The 25,832-nt window shown below is 48.8% G+C and overlaps 2 protein-coding genes across 3 annotated transcripts in view; both read left to right on the plus strand.

The window, feature by feature from the left end:
- The first annotated feature begins 12,994 nt into the window (after positions 1-12,994).
- On the plus strand, positions 12,995-22,549 carry LOC115271321 (zinc finger protein 34-like). 2 transcript variants are annotated; one of them, XM_029913019.1, is made up of 5 exons: positions 12,995-13,067; positions 15,245-15,327; positions 16,219-16,345; positions 20,141-20,254; positions 20,577-22,549. In XM_029913019.1, exons 2-5 carry the CDS (start codon positions 15,304-15,306, stop codon positions 21,488-21,490), a joined length of 1,179 nt encoding a protein of 392 aa, XP_029768879.1. In that variant the 5' UTR covers positions 12,995-13,067; positions 15,245-15,303; the 3' UTR covers positions 21,491-22,549. The 2 variants fall into 2 exon arrangements, with proteins under 2 accessions (XP_029768879.1, XP_029768880.1); XM_029913020.1 differs by lacking the exon at positions 12,995-13,067 and having other exon boundaries at positions 15,063-15,327; positions 20,580-22,549.
- Positions 13,022-25,832, plus strand: part of LOC112118986 (zinc finger protein 271-like) — a 54,483-nt gene continuing 41,672 nt past the window's right edge. Inside the window, exon 1 of the mRNA XM_029913006.1 lies at positions 13,022-13,067. The gene's annotated coding sequence lies outside the window, so the exon portion shown is untranslated. The remainder of the gene's footprint in view (positions 13,068-25,832) is intronic.

Genomic DNA, 25,832 nt, shown 5'->3' on the forward strand with positions numbered 1-25,832 from the left:
GGGCCTGATGAAATACATCCTAGAATACTTAAAGAACCTGCTGAAGAGATCTCTGAGCCATTAGCAATTATCTTTGAGAACTCATGGAGGACAGGAGAGATCCCAGAGGACTGGAATAGGGGAAATATTGTACCTATCTATAAAAAGAGGAATAAGGACAACCCAGGGAATTATAGACCAGTTAGCTTATCTTTGGTACCTGGAAAGATAATGGAGCAAATAATCAATTTGTAAGCACCTATGAGAAAATAAGGTGATAAGTAACTGTCAACATGGATTTGTGAGGAACAAATCATGTAAAACCAACCCAATATCCTTCATAGTATCATAGAAGATTAGGGTTGGAAGAGACCTCAGGAGGTCATCTAGTTCAACCCCCTGCTCAAACCAGGACCAACACCAACTAAATCTTCCCAGCCAGGGCTTTGTCAAGCCGGGCTTTAAAAACCTCTAAGGATGGAGATTCCACCACCTCCCTAGCTAACCCATTCCAGTGCTTCACCACCCTCCTAGTGAAATAGTGTTTCCTAATATCCATCCTAGACCTCCCCCACTGCAACTTGAGACCATTACTCCTTGTTCTGTCATCTGCCATCACTGAGAACAGCCGAGCTCCCTCCTCTTTGGAACCCCTCCTTCAGGTAGTTGAAGGCTGCTATCAAATCCCGCCTCACTCTTCTCTTCTGCAGACTAAACAAGCCCAGTTCCCTCAGCCTCTCCTTGTAAGTCATGCGCCCCAGCCCCCTGATCATTTTTGTTGCCCTCTGCTGGACACTCTTCAATTTGTCCACATCCTTTCTGAAGTGTGGGGCCCAAAACTGGATGCAATACTCCAGACGTGGCCTCACCAGTGCCGAATAGAGAGGAATAATCACTTCCCTCGATCTGCTGGTAATGTTCCTACTAATGCAGCCCAATATGCCGTTAGCCTTCTTGGCAACAAAGGCACACTGCTGACTCATATCCAGCTTCTTATTCACTGTAATCCCCAGGTCCTTTTCTGCAGAACTGCTGCTTAGGCAGTCGGTCCCCAGCCCATAGCAGTGCATGGGATTCTTCCATCCTAAGTGCAGGAGTCTGCACTTTTCCTTCTTGAACCTCATCAGATTTCTTTTCGCCCAATCCTCCAATTTGTCTAGGTCACTCTGGACCCTATCCCTACCCTCCAGTGTATCTACCACTCTCCCCAGCTTAGTGTCATCTGCGAACTTGCTGAGGGTGCAATTTACCCCATCGTCCAAATCTTTAATAAAGATGTTGAACAAAACCGACCCCTGGGGCACTCCACTTGATATTAAGCCGTTGATCACTACCTGTTGAGCCCGACAATCTAGCCAGCTTTCTGTCCACCTTATAGTCCATTCATCCAATCCATACTTCTTCAACTTGCTGGCAAGAATATTGTGGGAGACCGAATCAAAAGTTTTGCTAAAGTCAAGATATATGACATCCACTGCTTTCCCCATATCCACAGAGCCAGTTATCTCATCATAGAAGGCAATCAGGTTGGTCAGGCATCACTTGCCCTTGGTGACTCCATGGTGAATCCTTCTTTGACCGTGTAACAAGCCCAGGACCAGATTAACCTTTTGTGGGCCCCCATGGGGGGGCGGTTCTCAGAGCGAGGGGCCGGTTGGGGGCAATAAGGCGCAGCAGGAGTGGCCCCATGCAGCCCAGCACAAGGGCACTGTTTACAAACCCACAACTGCGAGACGCACACTGGCTCGCCCAGCCCTGCCAGCATGCCCCTTCCACACTGCCCCATTGCCCAGTGCCCTGCCCATATGCCCAGCACCCCCTCACTCAGAGACCTCCCCCACAGTTCCCTATGCCCAATGCCCCTGGACCTGCTATGCCCAGCACCCCCTACCCAGAGACTCCTCCTGCTGACCTCCTACCACAACTGCACAGCACCCTGCACACCATGCCCCCTGCCCAGCTCCCCCACCCACAGATCCCCTACTGTCCAGCATCCCCTTTACAGTCCCACCATCACAGCTGTACAGTGCCCCATATTCCTGAGGGAATTCTGCATCAAATTCTGTGCATAATATTTTAAAATTCTGCAATTATTTTTTTTACAATAAATAAATGTGAAAGCTCCACCATGGCAGTGGGGAACACAGGCCACTGGCTGCATGGAGGTGGAAGAATATCCTGCAGCCTCCCCCGCCCCCCCGGGACAGGGACTTGGCAGTGAGACTGAATCTGACCCTGACACTGCACAAGGGCCATTCCTGCCACAGAAACACCCTGGGGCCCTGCCCCTTTTGCACCAGGCACACCAGATGTGAGCAGGGAGGCTCAGCCTGGCAGCAGGATCCAAGTGCAGAGGGACTTAGTGTGGGGGGGATCCAGATGGGGGTAAGAGGGTTCAGTGTGGGGTAGTCTGGGTGCAGGCACCTCAGTAGAGGATCTGGATGCACAGGGAGGTTCCAGGTGCAGGGGCAATGGGAGTCTCCAGGGGGGACCAAGTGAAAGTGGTTGGAGCTCAGCAGAGGGGTGTCTGGGTGCAGGAGAGGTGGGGTTCATTTGGGTGGGGGTCAATGGGGAGGGTGTCTGGGGAGGCTCATCAGGGTGGTACAGATGCAGGGGAGGTGGGGCTTGTCAGGGTGAGGGTTTGATGGGCCTGCTTAACAGGGGAGCCCCAGCTTCTGCCAAGGGGATCCGTATGCTGGGCCCCCGCTTCCCCTATCCCCTTCTCTTCCCAATCCCATGCCCCTTCCCCACTGCTCCATCTCCTTCCCATCCCACCCCCTTCATTCCCCACTGCCTCTTTCCCCCTGCCCCCTTCTCTTCCCCATCCCATGCCCTTTCCCAACTGCCCTATCTCCTCCCCATCTCACCCCCTTTATCCCCACTTCCTCTTCCCCCCTACCTCCGCTTCCCCTATCCCCTTCTCTTCCCCCTCCCATGCCCCTTCCCCACTGTTCCATTTCCTCCCCACCCCACCCCCTTCCTTTCCCCCTGCCTCTTCCCCCCTGCCACCACTTCCCCCATCCCCTTCTCATCCCCATCCCATCCCCTTCCCCACCACTCCATCATCTCCCCAGGCTTGGCGGGCAGAGGGGAAACCGTCCCCCAGCACGAGCCGGTGGAGCTGGTTGGGGCCAGGTCGCTCCACTTCCTGCCACCCGGTGATTGCAGGGCGGGCCTGACCCCGCACTCACGGGGCAGCGGGAAATGGAGTGACCCGGCCCCAGCCCGCTCCACTCTGCTCCCCTGGCTCCCAGCCTTGGGACTGGGGGATAGGGGGAACCACCCCCCAGCACTCACCGGCGGAGCGGGTTGGGGCCGGGTCGCTGCACTTACCGCTGCCCAGTGCATTCAGGGCAGGCCTGACTCCTGCTGCAGTCCTCAGGGGAAGGGGCAAAGTGAGGGCAGGGGGTTTGGGGAAGGGGTAGGAAGAGGCGGGGCTGGGGCAGAGCAGGGGTGAGAGCAGCCGGCCAGGGGTGAGGGCTGGCCAGGGCCCCTTCTGATTGTAGGCCCAGCGTCATGGTAAACCTGGTACTGAACAAGCCTTGTGGCTAGAGGAAAGCTGTAGATGTGATTTATTTAAACTTTAGTAAAGCTTTTGATACTGTCTCACATGACTGTCTCATAAGCAAACTAGGGAAATATAGCCTAGATGAACCTACTGTAATGCGGGTGCACAACTAGTTGGAAAACTGTACTTAGAGAGTAGTTGTCAATGGTTCACTGTCAAGCTGAAAGGGCATATTGAGTGGGGTCCTGCTGGGATTGGTTCTGGTTTTGTTCAATATCTTCATAAATGATTTGGATAATGGCATAGAGAGTACACTTATAAAGTTTGTGGATGATATCAAGCTGGGAGGGGTAAATAGTGCTTTGGAGGACAGGATTAGAATCCAAAATGACATTGACAAACTGGATAAATGGTCTGAAATAAATAGGATGAAATTCAATAAGCACAAATGCAAAGTACTCCACTTAGGAAGGAATAATCAACTGGACAAATTCAAAATGGGAAATGACTGCCTAGGAAGGACTACTGCAGAAAAGAATCTGCGGGTTACAGTTTATCACAAACTAAATATGAGTCAACAATGTAATACTGTTGCAAAAAAACCCATCATTCTGGGATGTATTAGCAGGAGTATTGTAAATGAGACACACACAAATAATTCTTCCACTTCTACTCAGTAGTAATAAGGCCTCAACTGGTGTACTGTGTCCAGTTCTGGGCACCACACTTTGGGAAAGATGTGGACAAATTGAAGAGGGTTGAGAGGAGAGCCACAAAAATGATTAAAGGTCTAGGAAACATGACCTATGAGGAAAGATTGAAAAAACTCAGTTTATTTAGTCTGGATGAGAGAAGACTGAGGGGTGATATAATAACAGTTTTCAAGTTCACCAAAGGTTGTTATAAAGAGGAGGGTGATAAATTGCTCTCCATATCCAGTAAGGACAGGACAAGAATTAATAGGCTTAAACTGAAGCAAGGGAGATTTAGGTTAGACGTTAGGAAAAACTTCCTAACTGTAAGGGCAGATAAGCACGGGAACAAATTACCTACAAAGGTTGTGAAATCTCCATCATTGGAGGTTTTTAAGAACAGGTTAGATGGACACCTGTCAGGGATGGTTTAAATAATACTGAGTGCTACCTCAGTTCAGGGGACTGGACTAGATGACCTATTGAAGTCCCTTCCTGTTCTACATTTCTATGATTCTATGCAAAAACTGAAAAAATCATAGAGGAGTTTTTAAAATATGGGCCCAGGGGAAAACTGACAGTGTGGAGGAACATAGGTGCTAACTCCGTGGGTGCTCGGGCTGGAGCACCCATGGGAAAAAAAATAGCAGGTGCTCAGCACCCACCAGCCACAATTGTTTGGTGGTGTTCCCGATCAGCTGTTTGGAGGTGCCGCCAAACAGCTGATCAGAGGTGCTGCCAAACAGCTGTTTGGCGGCTGGGGGAGGGCAGAGACCAGCGAGCAGTGGGTGGGGAAGGGCCTCGGGGAGGGGGCAAAGCGGGGGCGGGAAGAGGCAGAGGGGGGGGAGGATGTTGGGGGAGAGAGTGGAGTGGGGGTGGGACCTCATGGCAGAGCAGGGGACAAGAAAAACTCAGCCCCTATGTGGAGGAGCACATGGTTCACAGAGAAATCACTTAGGGGATGATTTATGAAAGGGGATACTCTATATCCTAGTAAAGAGGAGTGGATAGAAGTTGATAAAAAGTACAGGTAGGAACTGAAGAGAAACAGTCAAATGAAAAAGAGTTCCATTCAATTACATCAGGTGAAGACAGACAATTAAATACTGACAAATTTTATAAGTTCTTGTATGCAAATACAAGAAGTCTAAATACTAAGATGGGTGAACTTGAGTGCCTGGTGTTAAATGAGGATATTGATATAATAGGCATCACAGAATCTTGGTGGAACAATAATCAATGGGGCATGGTACAATATTAGGGTACAAAATATATAGGAATGACAGAGTAGGTTGAGCTGGTGGAGCAGTGGCACTATATGTGAAAGAAAGCATAGAGTCATAGAATCATAGAATATCAGGGTTGGAAGGGACCTCAGGAGGTCATCTAGTCCAACCCCCTGCTCAAAGCAGGACCAATTCCCAACTAAATCATCCCAGCCAGGGCTTTGTCAAGCCGGGACTTAAAAACCTCCAAGGAAGGAGATTCCACCACCTCCGTAGATAAAGCATTCCAGTGCTTCACCACCCTCCTAGTGAAATACTGTTTCCTAATATCCAACCTAGACCTCCCCCACTGCAACTTGAGACCATTGCTCCTTGTTCTGTCATCTGCCACCACTGAGAACAGCCAAGCTCCATCCTCTTTGGAACCCCCCCTCAGGTAGTTGAAAGCAGCTATCAAATCCCCCCTCATTCTTCTCTTCTGGAGACTAACCAATCCCAGTTCCCTCAGCCTCTCCTCATAAGTCATGTGCTCCAGACCCCTAATCATTTTTGTTGCCCTCCGCTGGACTCTTTCCAGTATTTCCACATCCTTCTTGTAGTGTGGGGCCCAAAACTGGACACGGTACTCCAGATGAGGCCTCACCAATGTCGAATAAAGGGGAACGATCACTTTCCTCGATCTGCTGGCAATGCCCCTACTTATACAGCCCAAAATGCCATTAGCCTTCTTGGCAACAAGAGCACACTGTTGACTCATATCCAGCTTCTCGTCAACTGTGACCCCTAGGTCCTTTTCTGCAGAACTGCTACCTAGCCATTCGGTCCCTAGTCTGTAGCAGTGCATAGGATTCTTCCATCCTAAGTGCAGGACTCTGCACTTGTTCTTGTTGAACCCCATCAGGTTTTTTTGGCCCAGTCCTCTAATTTGTCTAGGTCCCTCTGTATCCGATCCCTACCTTCTAGTGTGTCTACCACGCCTCCTAGTTTAGTGTCATCGGCAAACTTGCTGAGAGTGCAGTCCACACCATCCTCCAGATCATTAATAAAGATATTAAACAAAACTGGCCCCAGGACCGACCCTTGGGGCACTCCGCTTGAAACCGGCTGCCAACTAGACATGGAGCCATTGATCACTACCCGTTGAGCCCGACGATCTAGCCAGCTTTCTATCCACCTTACAGTCCATTCATCCAGCCCATACTTCTTTAACTTGGCGGCAAGAATACTGTGGGAGACCATATCAAAAGCTTTGCTAAAGTCAAGGAATAACACATCCACTGCTTTCCCCTCATCCACAGAGCCAGTTATCTCATCATAGAAGGCAATTAGGTTAGTCAGGCACGACTTCCCCTTGGTGAATCCATGCTGACTGTTCCTGATCACTTTCCTCTCCTCTACGTGTTTCATAATTGATTCCTTGAGGACCTGCTCCATGATTTTTCCAGGGACTGAGGTGAGGCTGACTGGCCTGTAGTTCCCCGGATCCTCCTCCTTCCCTTTTTTAAAGATGGGCACTACATTAGCCTTTTTCCAGTCATCCGGGACCTCCCCCGATCGCCATGAGTTTTCAAAGATGATGGCCAATGGCTCCGCAATCACATCCGCCAACTCCTTTAGCACCCTCGGATGCAGCGCATCTGGCCCCATGGATTTGTGCTCATCCAGTTTTTCTAAATAGTCCCGAACCACTTCTTTCTCCACGGAGGGCTGGTCACCTCCTCCCCATACTGTGCTGCCCAGTCCAGCAATCTGGGAGTCAAATATAATAACAATCTTAAATGAATTAGACTGTATGATAGAATCTCTATGGATAGAAATTCCACACTGGAATAATAAGAGCATGGCAATAGGAATATACTACTGAACACCTGACCAGAATGGTGATGGTGGTTCTGAAATGCTCTGGGAGATTAGAGAGGCTAGAAAAAAAGAAAACCAAAAATAATGAGGGATTTCAACTATTTCCATATTGACTGGGAACTTGTCACCTCAGGATGGGATGCAGAGATAGAATTTCTAGACACCATTCATAGAATATCAGGGTTGGAAGGGACCTCAGGAGGTCATCTTGTCCAACCCCCTGCTCTAAGCAAGACCAATCCCCAGACAGATTTTTGTCCCAGATCCCTAATTGAACTCACAACCCTCTGTTTAGCGGGCCAATGCTCAAACCACTGAGCTATCCCTCCCCCAATATTAATGACTGCTTCTTAGAGCAGCTACTCCTGGAACCCACGGAAAGCCAACCCCTACTGAGGAAAATAGAAGGAGCATAAACTCTGGAAAGTCAGATATAATTAGGCAGGATGAAAAAGAATGTGAAGAACAACTAGCAAAAGACACAAAAACTAACAGCAAATGTTTTTTAAGTACATCAGCAGGAAGCTTAACAGACAATCAGTGGGGCACTGGATGATCAAGATGCTAACGGAGCACTCAAGGAAGACAAGGCTGTTGCAGAGAAGCTAAATGAATTCTTTGCGTTGGTCTTTACTGCAGAGGATATGAGGGAGATTCCCACATCTGAGCCATTCTTTTTAGATGACAGATATGAGAATCTGTGTTTACTGTTGCTAAGCAATCAGTTCCACCTTGTATTTGTGACACTCTCAGTACATTTCCAAGAGCTGAAAAAGAGCTCTGCGTAAGCCCAAAAGTTTGTCTCTCTCACAACCAGAAGTTGGTCCAATAGAAGATATCACCTCACCGACCTTGTCTCCCTAATGGGACCAACACATTTACAAGAACACTGCATACATCTTAGAGCTCTCAACCATGTTGCCTGTGATGGAATTTGGATCTACAAACTTTGCAATTCATCATCATCCTCTAGTGGACGCTGCAGGGAAAGCAGTTCTGAAATTTCAGTTAGAGGTTAATACCTTCTTACCAAGGTGTATGGCTGGTGAGATTTGAAATCTGGTTGGAAGCCAAATCTGAGTCATAGAATCATAGAATATCAGGACCAATCCCCAACTAAATCATCCCAACCAGGGCTTTGTCAAGCCTGACCTTAAAAACCTCTAAGGAAGGAGATTCCACCACCTCCCTAGGTAACCCATTCCAGTGCTTCACCACCCTCCTAGTGAAAAAGTTTTTCCTAATATCCAACCTAAACCTCCCCCACTGCAACTTGAGACCATTACTCCTTGTTCTGTCATCTGCTACCACTGAGAACAGTCTAGATCCATCCTCTTTGGAACCCCCTTTCAGATAGTTGAAAGCAGCTATCAAATCCCCCCTCATTCTTCTCTTCTGCAGACTAAATAATCCCAGTTCCCTCAGCCTCGCCTTGTAAGTCATGTGCTCCAGCCCCCTAATAATTTTTGTTGCCCTCCGCTGGACTCTTTCCAATTTGTCCACATCCTTCTTGTAGTGTGGGGCCCAAAACTGGACACAGTACTCCAGATGAGGCCTCACCAATGTCGAATAGAGGGGAATGATTATGTCCCTCGATCTGCTGGCAATGCCCCTACTTATACAGCCCAAAATGCCGTTAGTCTTCTTGGCAACAAAGGCACACTGTTGACTCATATCCAGCTTTTAATCCACTGTAACTCCTAGGTCCTTTTCTGCAGAACTGCTGCCTAGCCATTCAGTCCCTAGTCTGTAGCAGTGCATGGGATTCTTCCATCCTAAGTGCAGCACTTGTCCTTGTTAAACCTCATCAGATTTCTTTTGGCCCAATCCTCTAATTTGTCTAGGTCCCTCTGTATCCTATCCCTACCCTCCAGTGTATCTACCACTCCTCCCAGTTTAGTGTCATCTTCAAACTTGCTGAGAGTGCAGTCCACACCATCCTCCAGGTCATTAATGAAGATATTGAACAAAACCGGCCCCAGGACCAACCCTTGGGGCACTCTGCTTGATGCCGGTTGCCAACTAGACATGGAGTCATTGATCACTACCCGTTGAGCCCGACGATCTAGCCAGCTTTCTATCCACCTTATAGTCCATTCATCCAGCCCATACTTCTTTAACTTGCTGGCAAGAATACTGTGGGATACCGTATCAAAAGCTTTGCTAAGGTCAAGGAATAACATGTCCACTGCTTTCCCCTCATCCACAAAGCCAGTTATCTCATCATAGAAGGCAGTTAGGTTAGTCAGGCATGACTTGCCCTTGGTGAATCCATGCTGACTGTTCCTGATCACTTTCCTCTCCTCAAAGTGCTTCAGAATTAATTCCTTGAGGACCTGCTCCATGTTTTTTCCAGGGATTGAGGTGAGGCTCACTGGCCTGTAGTTCCCTGGATCCTCCTTCTTCCCTTTTTTAAAGATGGGCACTACATTAGCCTTTTTCCAATCATCCGGGACCTCCCCCGATCGCCATGAGTTTTCAAAGATAATGGCCAATGGCTCTGCAATCACATCCGACCCCATGGACTTGTGCTCGTCCAGTTTTTCTAAATAGTCCTGAACCACTTCTTTCTCCACAGAGAGCTGGTCACCTCCTCCCCATGCTGTGCTGCCCAGTGCAGTAGTCTGGGAGCTGACCTTGTTTGTGAAGACAGAGGCAAAAAAAGCATTGAGTACATTAGCTTTTTCCACATCCTCTGTCACTAGGTTGCCTCCCTCATTCAGTAAGGGGCCCACACTTTCCTTGACTTTTTTCTTGTTGCTAACATACCTGAAGAAACCCTTCTTGTTACTCTTAACATCTCTTGCTAGCTGCAACTCCAAGTGTGATTTGGCCTTCCTGATCTCACTCCTGCATGCCTGAGCAATATTTTTATACTCCTTCCTGGTCATTTGTCCAATCTTCCACTTCTTATAAGCTTCATTTTTGTGTTTAAGATCAGCAAGGATTTCACTGTTAAGCCAAGCTGGTCGCCTGCCATATTTACTATTCTTTCTATACATCGGGATGGTTTGTTCCTGCAACCTCAATAAGGATTCTTTAAAATACAGCCAGCTCTCCTGGACTCCTTTCCCCCTCATGTTATTCTCCCAGGGGATCCTGCCCATCAGTTCCCTGAAGGAGTCAAAGTCTGCTTTTCTGAAGTCCAGGGTCCGTATTCTGCTGCTCTCCTTTCTTCCTTGTGTCAGGATCCTGAACTCGACCATCTCATGGTCACAGCCTCCCAGGTTCCATCCACTTTTGCTTCCCCTACTAATTCTTCCCTGTTTGTGAGCAGCAGGTCAAGAAGAGCTCTGTCCCTAGTTGGTTCCTCCAGCACTTGCACCAGGAAATTGTCCTCTACTTTCCAAAAACGTCCTGGATTGTCTGTGCACCACTGTATTGCTCTCCCAGCAGATATTGGGGTGATTGAAGTCCCCCATGAGAACCAGGGCCTGTGATCTAGTAACTTCTGTTAGTTGCCGGAAGAAAGCCTTGTCCACCTCATCCCCCTGGTCTTGTGGTCTATAGCAGACTCCCACCACGACACTACCCTTGTTGCTCACACTTCTAAACTTAATCCAGAGACACTCAGGTTTTTCTGCAGTTTCATACTGGAGCTCTGAGCAGCCATACTGCTCTCTTACATACAATGCAACTCCCCCACCTTTTCTGCCCTGCCTGTCCTTCCTAAACAGTTTATATGCATCCATGACAGTACTCCAGTAATGTGAGTTATCCCACCAAGTCTTTGTCATTCCAATCACATCATCCTTGACTGTGCCAGGACTTCCAGTTCTCCCTGCTTGTTTCCCAGGCTTCTTGCATTTGTCCCCTGGAACTTGGTCATCAAAGCCCAACACCCACGTGATTCCTCTTTCTGCTGACTCTCATCTAGGCTGCAAAAGCATCTGGATGCCATCACTGCCCATCTCATGGGAAAGAGGTTTGAGAACATCAGTTCCCTAATTTGCTGTATATGAAGCCACAAAACTAAGTCACTGAACTGCCTTGTACTCCAGCTAACATCATGTGGGTACTGAAGACCTCGATCTTATACACTTTAAATAGCAGGCACTATGCAGGTGCTCAAAGATCAGAAGATGCCTAAGTATTGGCAGAATAGCTGCTGAGAATGAGAAAGGAAGGAGGGTCCAGTGATTAGAGCATTAGCTTAGGACCCTCCACCTGCTCCACCACGGGCTGCCTGTGCAAACTTGGATAAATCACTTTGGCCCAGGTCTTCAAAGGTATATAGGTGCCTAACTCACATTGAAATCATTGGCCTCCTGCAGATTTCAGTAGGAGTTTGATACCTAAATGCCATTGAGGATCTGGGCATTAATTTCCCAGTGTTTCAGCTCCCCATTTGTAACACAAGGATAATAGTACTTCCCTACCTCACAACCTTATGAAGACACATGTATTAAAGACTGTGAGCTGCTCAGCTACTGCAGTACTGGAGGCGGTATAAGTACCTAGCTACCTCACTAAAAATGGTGTAGCGTGGATACAGCGGTGTGGGGTTCCGCACAAGCTGCCCCAGGTATATATCCGCTAATGTAGCCCCCGCTGCCATGTCCTCATTGCAATCTTTAGCAAGCTAACCTGATTAAAACTAGAGCATGTCTGCACAAGCTTCAAATCATACCTCCTGCTGCAGCGTAGACAGACCTGAAGATTTGGAAGGTGTTAGTGTAGACAAGGCAGTGTGCTTTTAAGGCACAAAATGTAACCCTTCTGCCTGGTGATATAAGCTGTATTCAAATATATAGTGTTTCTTCTTAAAAATAACCAACACAATGACTCAAGCCCTCACCCAGAAACTTGGGAAAACAAAATATCTCCCTGGGCACCCTTAGCTTTGCTTTGGCAAGCACTGAGTCTATGTATAAAACAAAGAAAACGACATTAAGGGGAAACAGAACACAGTGTTAATTTAGGAATACACAACAATAAATCAACCATATATTTATATGAATTAATAAGTACAACAGCCACCCCTGCAGTGCCTTGGGCAGTAGTCCTTTGCCTCAGTTTCCCCACCTGCTGGGGTGAATAGCCAGGGGACAAATGTCCCTTTGGCACCTTGCTTTAACTTGCTCCCCCTTCTCTTATGGAGCAACCCTCACAAGGCTGGTTGTCAGCGATTAGGGAAGCACACTGCCTTGTCTGCATTACTCTGTTAACACGTGTTAGCTAACACCTTCAAAACCCTCATCTAGACAAAGCCTAAAAGTGTCAGAGTAGATTGTGTACCATCAGAAGCAACTCCAGCTAGGCTAAGGACTGGAACCCATCTGCCCTATGGGTGGATGGATGTTTTGTTGGCTTCCAAATTAGCTAATTAAATATAAATGAGTTTGTAAAGTGGAAAAAATGTTGTATGATGAGTGGGAGCAGAGAAAGAGGAGCAGGTTCCAGCAAGGTATATAGTGATGATGGTCTACAGACTCTGGGGTGGGAGGATGTTAGCTTGGGGGGGCTACCCGATATTGCTGCATGGGGAGGAACAGTCAAGGATGAGCTTGGAACACGGTCTCTCACCATATGTGTAATAAATCCTTGTTCCTTGCAGCCCTGCCTGCTTAGTTACATGGACTGTTGCTAATGAAAGGGGATGTGGCTCGCTCTGTCTACTCAGCATACCGGAGTTGAGCTTCCTGAGTCAGACGCTGCTGCTGAGTGCCTCCATTGCGACCCGGAAGGAAGCCTGGACTGATAAGCTCAGCTGCTGCCCAGACCCCCTCTGTGCCCAGCAGGGGAGGCACCTGGGGCAGCCCCCGGCTCTGCCGACACCAGCCCCTGAGCCGGAGCCTGCAGGTGAGGGGAGAGACCCGGGGAAAAGGGCTGGGGCCGGGCAGGAAAGTGACTCTGCACCAACGGCCCCTCCTCGCCCCAGCTCCGCTCCCGGAGGGAGAGGGGGGGGCTGCGAGTCCCAGAGCTGCTGCCCTCCCTGACCCCCCCCCCCCCCGCCCCCCCGGGCGCCTGCAGGAGCCGAGCCAGCTCCGGGAGAGCGAACGCCCCGGGCCGGAACAGGGACCGAGTCTCCCAGGCCGAGGGGAGGGGGCGGGAGGGAGACAGGGGCAGAGACTTGAAGGGCCAACAGGAGCAATCAGTGGGGAGGGAGATTCCCAGCTCCCAGGGCCCGATTAACTTTTTGTGGGCCCAGCATTAATCATATTTGTGGGCCCCCATTGGGGAAATAGGGCATGTGATGGAGTGCGATCCACAGAGGGAGGGGCCGGTTGGGGGCAATGAGGCGCAGTGCAGCGGTAGTGGCCCCACTCAGCCCAGCACAAGGGCACTGTTTACAAACCCACAACTGCTAGATGCACACTGGCCTGCCCAGCCCTGCACTGCCAGCGTGCCCCTTCCACACTGCCCAATGCCCTCCCCTTATGTCCAGTGCCCCCTCGCCCAGAGACCTCCCCCACAGATCTCTATGCCCAGCGCCCCCTGCCCAGAGACCCCTCCCACAACTGCACAGCACCCTGCACACAATACCCCCTGCCCAGCTACCCCACCCACAGATCCCCTACTGTCCAGCACCCCCTTCACAGTCCCACCATCACAGCTGTACAGTGCCCCATATTCCTGAGGGAATCAAATTCTGTGCATAATATTTTAAAATTTTGCAATTATTTTTTTTTACAATCAATAAGTGTGGGAGCTCCACCATGGCAGTGGGGAGCACAGGCCACTGACTGCATGGAGGTGGGAGAATACCGTACAGCCTCCCCAGCCCCCCCGGGACAGGGACTTGGCAGTGAGGCTGAACCTGACACTGCACAAGGGCCATTCCTGCCACAGAAACACCCTGGGGCCCTGCCCCTTTTGCACCAGGCACACCAGATGTGAGCAGGGAGGCTCAGCCTGGCAGCAGGATCCAAGTGCAGAGGGACTTAGTGTGGGGGGATCCAGATGGGGGTAAGAGGGTTCAGTGTGGGGCAGTCTGGGTGCAGGCAGCTCAGTGGGGGATCTGGATGCACAGGGAGGTTCCAGGTGCAGGGGCAATGGGAGTCTCCAGGAGGGACCAAGTGAAAGTGGTTGGAGCTCAGCAGAGGGGTGTCTGAGTGCAGGAGAGGTGGGGTTCATTTGGGTGGGGGTCCAGGTGTAGGTGGTTTGGGCTCATCAGGGTGGTACAGATGCAGGGGAGGTGGGGCTTGTCAGGGTGAGGGTTTGATGGGCCTGCTTAACAGGGGAGCCCTAGCTTCTGCCAAGGGGATCTGCATGCTGGGCCCCCGCTTCCCCTAACCCCTTCTCTTCCCCATCCCATGCCCCTTCCCCACCACTCCATCTTCTTCCCATCCCACCCCTTCCTTCCCCACTGCCTCTTCCCCCCTACTCCCACCCCCTTCTCTTCCCAATCCCATGCCCCTTCCCCACTGCCCCATCTCCTCCCAACTCCACCACCTTCATCCCCACTTCCCTTCCCCCCTGCCTCCGCTTCCCCTATCCCCTTCTCTTCCCCATCCCATGCCCCTTCCCCACCGCTCCATCTTCTCCCCAGGCTTGGGGGGCAGAAGGGAAACTGCCCCCCAGCACAAGCCGGCAGAGCGGGTTGGGGCCAGCTCGCTACACTTCCTGCCACCCAACCCGCACTCACGGGGCGGCGGGAAATGGCGTGACCCGGCCCCAGCCTGCTCCACTCTGCTCCCCTGGCTTTGAACAGGCTATCTTCAAGTGATCCATTCCCTGTCACCCATTCCCAGCTTCTGGCAAACAGAGGCTAGGGAGGGACACCATCCCTGCCCATCCTGGCTAATAGCCATTGATGGACCTAGCCTCCATGAATTTATCTAGTTCCTTTTTAAACTCCTTCAATAACCCCTGAGGTGGATGGTTTAGAACTTGTCTGCTGAAATAAAGTGACCAACTGTTTTCTCAACCTGGCAGAACTTAAAGCATATGCAGGGAGAGAGTCTGGGGGAAGCGGAGTGTGAAAAGAACCAAAGCCCTTTCTGAAACCTCCCCAATCGCCGTTCTCACCCTGACAGGCTGCAGAATAACATCCGTGTTTTGCTCCACATCACTTAATTCTGCCAGGGGAAGGGAAATGGCTGCAGTGGAGCTGGAACAGGTAGGAGATTTTCAGGGATTCCTCTGATAGATCAGGGAGAGGAGATACACTAAATACACAGGTGTGACTGGGCTAAAAGCTAGTAGGCGCATTTAATATGGTCTTGGTTTTAAGAATAGGTGCATTGGGCTGGGATGGAAAATTCCCCATCTGTGGGACAGGAGCTAACCCTCTAAAGTGCCCTGGAGCTACTGCCCAAGAAGCAGCATCTTGCCTCTCTGTGCAGGACAGGGGCCTCTGCGATGGTTTCCAGTCATGGGTGAATTTCTGGCTGAACCTCTCAGCTGTGTGGAGATCTAAATGTGGGCGCTGTAACTGACAAGGGGAAGCAGATGAGCTGGTTGGATTTTCCCATCAAATAGGTAGTTCAGTTAAAAATGAAGTTCTCTGTGAGGAAATGCTGATTTTTAAAAAAAAAATTTTTTACATTTTATGTTGGGATAATCAACAGGAAGACATTTCATTTCAACATTTCCAAATAGATTTTTTTTCTAAACTTTTCTTTGCTCCCAACCTTTGGCTATTTCAAAGTTCACCCCAGTGAAAAGAAATGTTTTAATTATCGGGATCTCCCACAGGATGGAAGTGCCATTTTCTGAGCAGCTCTAGCAGGGAGGTGAGAGGATGGGAAGCAAAGAGCAATATTCCTATGGTGACAGTTTCATGGCCTGATTCCTGTAAAGTAGGGGAGAGCAGCAGGTCTTTGAAGGGCATAATGCCATCTGTGATAAGTGGCACCACTAGGAATAAGAGACCAGTTTGGAAGAACAATTGCAAATGTTGTTTAAGGACACAACATATTGGAGACTGGGGCAAAGGGAACAATCTGGGGCCTGTGACTGACCTGGTGGGGTTTTCATTGGAGCAGAGTACTAGTAGTTGTTGTTTCAGGAACTCGTGACCTTCAGAGAGGTGGCTGTGTATTTCTCCAAGGAGGAATGGGCTCTTCTGGACCCTGGTGAGAAAGCCCTCTACAGGGACGTCATGCAGGACAATTATGAGACACTGATCTCACTGGGTAAGGAGCCGTTTCCTCAGATCATGACTAGTCAGATTAGACAAGTGATGCCAAGGGGTAAGAAAGATACAGACTTGCTGGGGCTCTGCCTGTGGTGGGTGCTGTTAGGATACTTTACAGCCTACTCATTGGTGTGTTAGTGTAACCCACTGGTAAAGATGTGCTACAGCTCCTCTTCAATGCCCATCCCACAGAGGATATCAATCTGCCATAGCCCCAGATAAAGAGGCTTAGTTCAAACTGTAACAGCTCCTGATCAGGGCCGGCTCTAGGTTTTTTGCCGCCCCAAGCAAAACAATGTTTGGCTGCCCCCCCCCCCCGCCCTCGGCTCCCCCCCCCCCCCCCCCGCCGCCCCCGCCCTGGGCCCCCCCCCCCCCCGCCCCCCCTGCCGCCCCAGCCCTGAGCTCCCCCCTGTCGCCCCAGCCCTGGGCTCTCCCCCCACACCCGCATCCCCTGCTGCCCCAGCTCTGGGCTCCCCCCTGGACCCCCAGCCCTAAGTCACTGGTAACTCGCTCCCAGGGTGGGTCATTCAGCAGGAATTTTGGATGTGCACAGAACACAGACAGGATTGGTTCCCATATGGTTACAGAACTGCAGTAAAGTGGAACAATTTTCAGCTTGTGTGATTGGAAGATATCTGGATGCATATTATAAGACTGTCCTCCATAAATGAGGAAAAGTTGAGGTGCCTTTATTATTTTTTTGTTCCACTCTTTGTTTTTATGGGAAAATTTGCCAGTGCAATATTACTGTCTTCCTTTTAAACAAATAAAACTTAAAAAAAAAAAATTAAAAAAAAATGGCAATGGCTGTTGAAAATAGCAATTCCACTCCTAATAACCACTGGGAAGCATTTCTTGCTCAATTTTATCCTACTTTTTCTACAGCAAGTTACAGTGGATCAGTATATTTGATTTGGGGGTGTTCAAATCTGGAAGGCAGGTGCTAGATTCCCTTTCTGAATATTAGCTAAATCTGGAAAGGAAAAGTCAATTTCTGCTTCCATGGCTCAGAAGTGGAAATCCTCCTAAGTGCCTGGTACTGTATCTAAAGCTGCCCAGGTCCAGAGCCTCCCCTCCCTTACTTTTCATTTTAAATTCTAGTGGGATCCACGTACCTCCCTTGCTAGGCTTCAGATAGAGAGGGGCACTGTCCATTTAGTCCACCCAATTCTTTCTTTGGAGGCTGTAAGGTGAGGTCACAGCAGTATCCCTAATCCAGGCTGGGGATGTCTTCTGAAGGGGATCTCTGGGGCAAAGCCTTCTACTCCTTGGGCATACTTGTTCCCCATTCACAGTGCCACCCCGCTCTAGCAGTGAGCTCTCCATTCACAGCAAGCTGCAGCATGAGGTTTCAACTACCTACCTACCTCCCCCTCCCTTTCCTGTGGATAGCAGCCAAGGGAATGCTGGGAAATGTAGTTCTTTCCCTGCCCAGGGCTGGCTCTATGGGCAGGGAGCTAACCAAGGAACTACAGCTCCCAGGGCTCTCTGTTGGTTCTCAGCTCCCATGCTGGATCCCTGCTGGCTGCCGCCCCTGCAAATGGGCTGCCCCAAGCACCTGCTTGCTTTGCTGGTGCCTAGAGCCGCCCCTGCTCCTGATTTTAGCTCTGGAGGTCACCATTTCAGTCCCTCGTGTTCAATATGGTGGCTGTCAAACTAGCACTATCAGGCAAGTTCCCTGGAATAAGTCACAGGCACAACCATGTCTATACATTTGTGGGAGCAGGATCTGGGCAGCTTCCTCCCTGCTGCTGGGCAGAAACAGTAAAATCAGGCACATCCCTGAACCGCCACCTGAGTCTGAGTGGGAGGAGCCACACCCTAGAGTGGCTGACTGCGTGAGCATCAGAAACCACCTCTTCACTCAGCCAGCACAATAACACTGTTCCACTATCATCCACCCAGAGCAGGACCACATGCTATGTCTGGGGTTTGATACCCAGTCTCTGGTATCAGTTTGATACCCAGTCTCACACACACACCCCTCAATCTCCATCCTTAGAGATGTAGCTGTGTATGCTTAGCAATGCGATAGTGGTCTAACATTGCTGCTGTCACAGAGTCATGAAATCCAGTGATGCATGGAGATCCTTGCAATTTTACAAGGGGCCTCTGCTTACATTTTCCCATCTGTTCCCATGAAATGTCACTTCTTCCCCAGGAACATTGCATAGCAGCTGTGCCTTCACTTTGTTTCTTCTCAGGACACCCAGGGCTGTGAGTTACCTTGTCACTATCTGCCTCCAGAGCAAAGGAGACTTGCCTGTACTAGCTGGGTGTTAACTCCCTAATACAACCAGCCTCTCTGTCATGCAAGCACTCTGCTCTTTGCACTTTGCACTGCAGGTTGACAACAGATGCACTCCAGCCCCCAAGTCAGCTCAAAGTGTCCCCCTAAGGTGTCCCATCCCTGATTACTGGATACCCATAGAAATGCCAGAGCACTGCCCCAGTTTACCAGTTAAACCTTAGCTTATGGCTCCTTTATCGCACACAGACCTTGAGTTCAGTTATTGTAAAACAAAAGGAAATTTATTCAAGGAAGAACAGAGATTCAACTAGAAACAAAGGTGAGTGATGTACACAAAGGGTTACATATAATACAGAATCCTAAAACACAAACTAGGGCCTATTCTTATCAATAGTTACCTTTCCTATCTAATTAAGTAGGTTCTCTCCCCAAAGTTCAGTCCTTTGCAGTGGGTGCTAGTCCCAAGGAACTCTGATCCAGTCTTTCATGAAGTAGCCCCGCCCATCAGGGTACCTCCTCACTGAATGGATGCAGACTGACTATCTCCACCCTGAGATACACTGAACTAGTTTGTGTCTTTATTCCCAGACAGGGCGATTCTCCTCTCTGTCATATCATTCCTTTTCACTTCCAAATGACTTTGATGTTTATAGTTTTTTCCATTGACTTTTCTGGGTTGGTGCAAAGGTAGACAAATGAGTCTTGCATTATATCACCAGCTGACCCGGGATGGGCACAACTCCCTCCTGCTTGAATGGGCCGTCACAGAGATATATTATTGCCTTTTAATTCACTCTCACTTCATAACCCTGAGACCATATTTTCAATATACCGTATATACTCGTTCATTAGCCCGTTCATTTATAAGCCGACCCCCCAAAATGGATAGGTAAAAATAGCAAAAACGGTATGACCCTTTAATAAGCTAACCCTATATTTCAGGGGTTGGAAAACTTTGGCTCCCGGCCCATCAAGGTAAGCCACTGGCGGGTTGGGACGTTTTGTTTATTTGGAGTGTCTGCAGGCATGGAGCCCCTCAGCTCCCTGTGACCGCAGTTCGCCATTCCCAGCCAATGGGAGCTGCAGGAAGTGGCGCGAACCGCGGCCACAGGGAGCTGAGGGGCTCCATACCTGCAGACGCTCCAGGTAAACAAAACGACGATGTATTAGATATTCAATTCAATGATTCCATAGAGTTTAAAATCATCACATTTTGGTGTAGACCCGTTTATAAGCCGATCCCCGCTCTTTGATGCATCACTTTTTTACCAAAAATATTTGGCTTATGAACAAGTATATACAGTAGTTACATTATTCCTGAAATATTACATCATGTGGTGGTTATGAGTATCGATACACACTTTCAGTGGAGATTTCACATGCTTCCCTTTATGGATAAATACCATGAAACAGCAGTGTGTCAGGTGTAGTGAGTTTGTCTGGTCTGAGGCAGGAGTTGCTTGTATAGAACAGTGAACTCTTTGACAGTTGACATCAATGGTCCTTTGTGTCACACTAACCCTATATTTTTTCCGTGGGTAGGATTTGTGACTCCTAAACCTGACTTGATCTCACAGCTAGAACGAGGAGAGGTGTCATGGGTCCTGGATCTCCAGGGCTCTGAGAAAAGGGACATGCTGACAGGAACCTGCATAGGTGAGGAATCAGATAAACTGACTCAGGAAACCATTGAGGGGTGAACAAAACAGTTGGGATTCCCACTGAGGCCCTGTGAGCTGCCCCAGTTCTGCCTCATTTCACCCAGGACATGACTATCCCCAGCCCATCCATATCCTTTTGCCAGATGTCACTCATGGCTTCCCACCCACCCTGACTGACGCTTGGCACTAGCTCCGTCCCCCTGAGTGTTTGGATGGGGTGTAAAGGTAAAATTGGTCCCCTCCCCAGCAGTTATTTGGGTTTGTTCTCCACATTCCCCTTTCTGAGGTTCCCTGTCCGGATTCTCTCTCTGTCCCAGCAGGTGATGGGACAGTGAATGAGAACAAGGAGGCGAATTCTCAGCAGGAAGGTCCTGAGCAAGTGGTTCCACAGGGGACGGTATCAGGAAGATCAGAAGGGGATGTTTCCGAGACTTCTGAGCAGGGAGAAGCCTGTCAGACACAGCTCAGGCCAGAGCGGCTGCAGAGAAACCTCTCTGGGGAGACACAGGGTAAATCCAGTCACCGTGGGAGAAGTCTCAAAGGCATCCCAATCTGTCAGGCGACCCACTTGGGAAAGGGACCAAAGACACTTGGTGACTCAGGGGAAAGCTACAATAGCATTTCACATGTTATTAGTCAGCAGAGAATCTGCAGAGCAGGAAAATCCAAGAAATGCACTGACTGTGGAAAAAGTTTTGCTTATAAATCGGAACTTGATAGACACAATAGAATCCACACCGGAGATAAACCCTATAAATGCCTCAACTGTGGGAAAAGCTTCACTCTGAGCTCCACCCTGATAAAACATCAGAAAACTCACACGGGGGAGAGACCCTATACGTGTCCTAACTGTGGGAAAAGCTTCCGTCAGAGTTCGCACCTTGCTAGACATGAGGGAACCCACAGGGAAGAAAAGCCCTTTAAATGCCCTGACTGTGCAAAGTGTTTCAGTTGCACCGCAAACCTTCTTACCCATCAGCGAATCCATACGGGAGAGAAGCCCTACCAGTGTCAACACTGTGGGAAAAGCTTCACACACCACTCATACCTTCTGGGCCATCAGAGAATCCATACAGGAGAGAAACCCTATAAGTGTCGACACTGTGGAAAAAGCTTCACACACCGCTCAAACCTTAGTACACATCAGAGAATCCACACAGGAGCGCGACCTTGCAAACCTAAGGACTGTGGGAAAAGTTTCAGTGTGAGCTCAGACGTTATTGGCCAGTAAAAGCTGGAAGGGAGACTGGCGGGGAATGGAAACCATCTTCAACAAAGACTGTATCTTGCTAGGTTAAGTTATAGTCTTTTAGATGAATTTTCACTTTTATTTGCTTGTAACTGTTTCCGACTTTATCCCTTTTACTTGGTATCACTTAATCTATGTTCTTTTGTTAAGAAGTTTGTTTTGCTTTCATTCTAAATCATCACTGTTGTGTAAGTTCAGTAAAGTGTGTGCTTCTAGAAAGCAGACAGGATGGAGTGTTTTACTTGGCCTCTAAGGGCAGAGAACCTAACTCTTTCTGAGGGTTCAGTGGCAGGGACTGGTCCCTGCTGTAGGATGGTTTTGGGGTGAACTCAGGGCTGGAAGGGTACTGAGGTCAGTCTGCAAGGAATAACTGGGTTGGACAAAGCCAGGGTGAAGCTTATGGGCTGCTGGCAGGCTGTTGAGAGGGGCAGAGCTCTGGACCAAAGCTACAGAGCCACAAGACATCCACGGTTACAAGGGAAACAGTGACTGAATCCCTTACTGGCCTGGGTGAACTCCAAACCATCAAACTTGGCAGCCCACTATCCTCAAAAAAATCTCCATTCCCCATGAATAAGATCATTTCTCTGCTCATGCACCTAAACACCCACTCTGGGAAAACCCAAAAAAGTACATTTTGGGACTTGATGATCAATAAATGTAGACTGGCTGGCTGGCACCACACCTATGAATACCAGCTGAGTCACAAATCCTGGGGCATCTCCAAGTGCTTCTTCATTGACTCAGGTACAGTGGACATCTTTATCAAAACTGAAGCAACTTGGGCACTATAGATTCCTTTGTGGCTCAAGCCTGTTCTTGATCTGGCAGAGGCAATCACGCGGGTGCTCTTTCTCCGGGCCAGTTTCCATGGAAACTGTTCCAAGAGTATTGAGAGACCCATACATTCCCCCACGCTTCAGTGTGGTCCTTGGTATTTCATGGCTGGCCCTCCACAACTCCCTTATCTGCTGGGCTGAACTAACAGTTGAACTTTTCTCAGAATTCTGCCCGCAGCACTGCTTGACCCCAGGAAATGGGCAGTGGGCACTAGTTCCTCGGTGGTTGCATGCCAGGGGTAGCTGGCCAGGCAGAGCTATCCACTGAGTATGGTCCTTGACTTCTGTCCAAATACAGCAACTACAGTGATGTGTTTTGAAAACAAACAGACACTGTGCCCAGTCACGCTACAACCAGGGGCAAACATTCTGTTCTGACATACATATATGGTATGTTTGAGCCGGAACTAGCTGTGCTGCGCATCTATCGTCTGGTGACCTCACATATGCTCCATATTGTGCCTTTGTGCCCACACCAAAAAGCCCCACAATAAACCTATCAGACATCTGCAACCCCTCAAGACTTCACCTGGCATAGTCACTGCTTTAGATTTTGTTATAGAACTACTTGAGTCCAATGGGTTCACAATGGGTGGATGTTTTGCTGGCTTCCAAATTAATTAAATATGAATGCATTTGTAAAATGGGGAAAATGTTGTATGATTTTCCTTGAAACCCTGACTGTTTGGTTATATTTAGGCTTGAAAGAATAGGATTTTTATCGATAAATGTCAATAACCATCAATTTTGCTGTACAGACAAGCCAACAATAAAACATTTCCATCAATAATCATCTAAATTTATAGATAGGCAAAGTAAGAAAAATACTGCTTGAGAACTTATTAGAGTTTGATTTAAGGCAATTTACTTTGTATATTTTGACATGATGTTGCAAAGTTGTGTTTCGATGCTTATAACAAAAATTTTTGAATCACACCTGTCATTAAGAAAAAACTATTATCTGACTCCCCTCCAACTTCCCACAACTCTGAAAAATTAAATAAATATGCTTAAAATCAATATCGGTTCAAATTATAAAAATAAAACTTGAATTCTCCCAAGCATAGTTCTATTGACTGTTTACTATTGAAAGGGGAGGCGGCTGTGCTCTCTCTACCAGGGTTGAGCTTCCTGGGTCAGACGCTGCAGCTGATGCATCTATTAAGACCCAGAAGGAAGCCTGGAACCTGAATTCAATTGATCGGCTCAGCTGCTCGGGAAGAGATCTGCATTAACCGCCCTCTGTGCTCAACTTAGGGGGGGACTTTCTGCGGTGGCTGGACCCAGCCCATGGGGCAGCTCTGGGCTCTGCCGACACCAGCCCCTAAGCCCGAGCCTGCAGGTGAGGGGAGAGACCCGGGGGAAAGGGCTGGGGCCGGGCAGGAAAGTGACTCTGCACCAATGGCCCCTCCTCGCCCCAGCTCTGCTCCCGGGGGGGCGAGTCCCAGAGCTGCTGTCCTCCCTGACCTCCCCCCCCAGCTCTGCTCCCCTGAGCACCTGCAGGAGCCGAACCAGCTCCCGGAGAGCGAACGCCCCGGGCCGGGCCAGGGACCGAGTCTCCCAGCCCGAGTAGGGTGACCAGACAGCAAATGTGAAAAATTGGGATGGGGGTGGGGGGTAATAAGAACCTATATAAGAAAAAGACCCAAAAATCAGGACTGTCCCTATAAAATCGGGACATCTAGTCACCCTAAGCCCGAGGGGAAGGGAGGGAGACATGGGGAGAGACTGGCAGGGGCAGCAGGAGCAATCAGTGGGGAGGGAGGTCCCGGCTCCCAGCCCTGCCCAGCCCCATTCCCTGCAGCACCCCAGGGCAGATTGACTTTCCTAGGGAGAAGGTGAGCAGGGAGAGGAAAAGCCAGTTCCTGCCTCGCGCTGTTGGGGGAAGGTGCTGCCCTCAGGACAGTGTCAGGAGGCATCTCGTTATGTTAATTGGTAGATACCGTGGAAAAGGACACTACAAGCATTTCATCGAGTACCAGTTATGGTGATGTAGTAGCACCTGGAGATGCTGAGAGCAGGTCCTCATTTGGCTATCTGCTGCACAAATGGTTAGAGAGAGTCACTGAAGTGACCCTGATATTCTATGATTCTAAGTGTTTATAATCTATGCACAAGACAGACAAAGGGTGGGAGGGGAAACAGAAGGAAAGGAATTTGTGCAAACTTACAGTTGTGGTTAGTAGCAAAGCAGAGAAAAGACCATAGTGATTCCTAGCCATTACACCACAAAAAGGATTTGTCTACATGGGAACACTCAGGAAATTTAATCCAAATTAACTAAAAGTTATGAATTTAAAACAGAATAATTAAATAGCATTAAACCCCTGTATGGACATTTGCATTCAGATTAAAGTGGCCTTAATTCAGTTTAGTTTAATTCACATTGGGTGACTTAAATTCTAAATAAAGATGTCAACATTTAATTTTAATTTTTTTTTATTTAGATTTATTTAAGAGTTTAATGCATTTTAATTAATCTGTTTTAAATTCACACCCTTAGTTAATTCAGATTATTTTTCCTGAATTATCCTGTATAGACAAACCCTAATTGCACAGGCTTCTGTGTGCAGGCTCTATCTTTGTTCCCTTTCTTTAGTTTGCCTCCTTCAGTAACCACTGAGAAGGTTTAGGGCTTGTGTACTGAAAGGCAGAATGTAAAGCATATGCAGGGAGAGAGTCTGGGGGAAGTGGGGTATGAAAAGGACCAAAGCCCTTTCTGAAACCTCCCCAATTGCCCTTCTCACCCTGACAGGCTGCAGAATAACATTCGTGTTCTGCTCCAAATCACTTAATTCTGCCAGGAGAAGGGAAATGGCTGCAGAGGAGCTGGAACAGGTAGGAGATTTTCAGGGATTCCTCTGATAGATCAGGGGGAGGAGACACACTAAAAACACAGGTGTGACTGGGTTAAAAGCTACTAGGCCCAGTTAATATGGGCTTGGTTTTAAGAATGGGTGCATTGGGCTGGGATGGAAAATTCCCCATCTGTGGGACAGGAGCTAACCCTCTAAAGTGCCCTGGAGCTACTGCCCAAGAAGCAGCATCTTGCTTCTCTGTGCAGGGCAGGGGCCGCTGTGATGGCTTCCAGCCGTGGGTGAATTTCTGGCTGAACCTCTCAGCTATGGGGAGATCTAAATGTGGGTGCTGTAGCTGACAAGGGGAAGGAGGAGAGCTGATTGGTTTTTCCTATCAAAATATATAGTTCAATCAGAAATGAAGTTTTCTGTGAGGAAATGCTGATTTCAACTCCTTTTCAAATTTCTGTTGGGATAATCAACAGGAACACATTTCATTTTGACATTTCCAAATAAATTTTTTTTTCCTAAACTTTTCTTTGCCCGCAAACTTTGGCTATTTCATAGCTTCACCGCAGTAAAAAGAAAAGAATCTCCTGCAGGATGGAAGTTCTGTTTTCTGAGCAGCTCTAGCAGGGAGGTGAGAGGATGGGAAGCCAGGGCCGGCTCTGGCTTTTTTGCCGCCCT

The sequence above is a fragment of the Terrapene carolina genome, unplaced genomic scaffold (assembly GCF_002925995.2).
Source record: "Terrapene carolina triunguis isolate 2854851 unplaced genomic scaffold, T_m_triunguis-2.0 Scaffold421, whole genome shotgun sequence".
In the NCBI taxonomy this organism is placed as follows: Eukaryota; Metazoa; Chordata; order Testudines; family Emydidae; genus Terrapene; species Terrapene triunguis.

What these genes read in the sequence shown, in the direction of transcription:
- LOC115271321 (XM_029913019.1), top strand. Translation starts at nt 15,304, where the DNA reads ATGGCTGCAGTGGAGCTGGAACAG. An exon ending in CTGCAGTGGAGCTGGAACAG is followed by an intron (nt 15,328 to 16,218) that starts GTAGGAGATTTT and finishes TTGTTGTTTCAG; the next exon opens with GAACTCGTGACCTTCAGAGA. An exon ending in GCTGACAGGAACCTGCATAG is followed by an intron (nt 20,255 to 20,576) that starts GTGAGGAATCAG and finishes TCTCTGTCCCAG; the next exon opens with CAGGTGATGGGACAGTGAAT.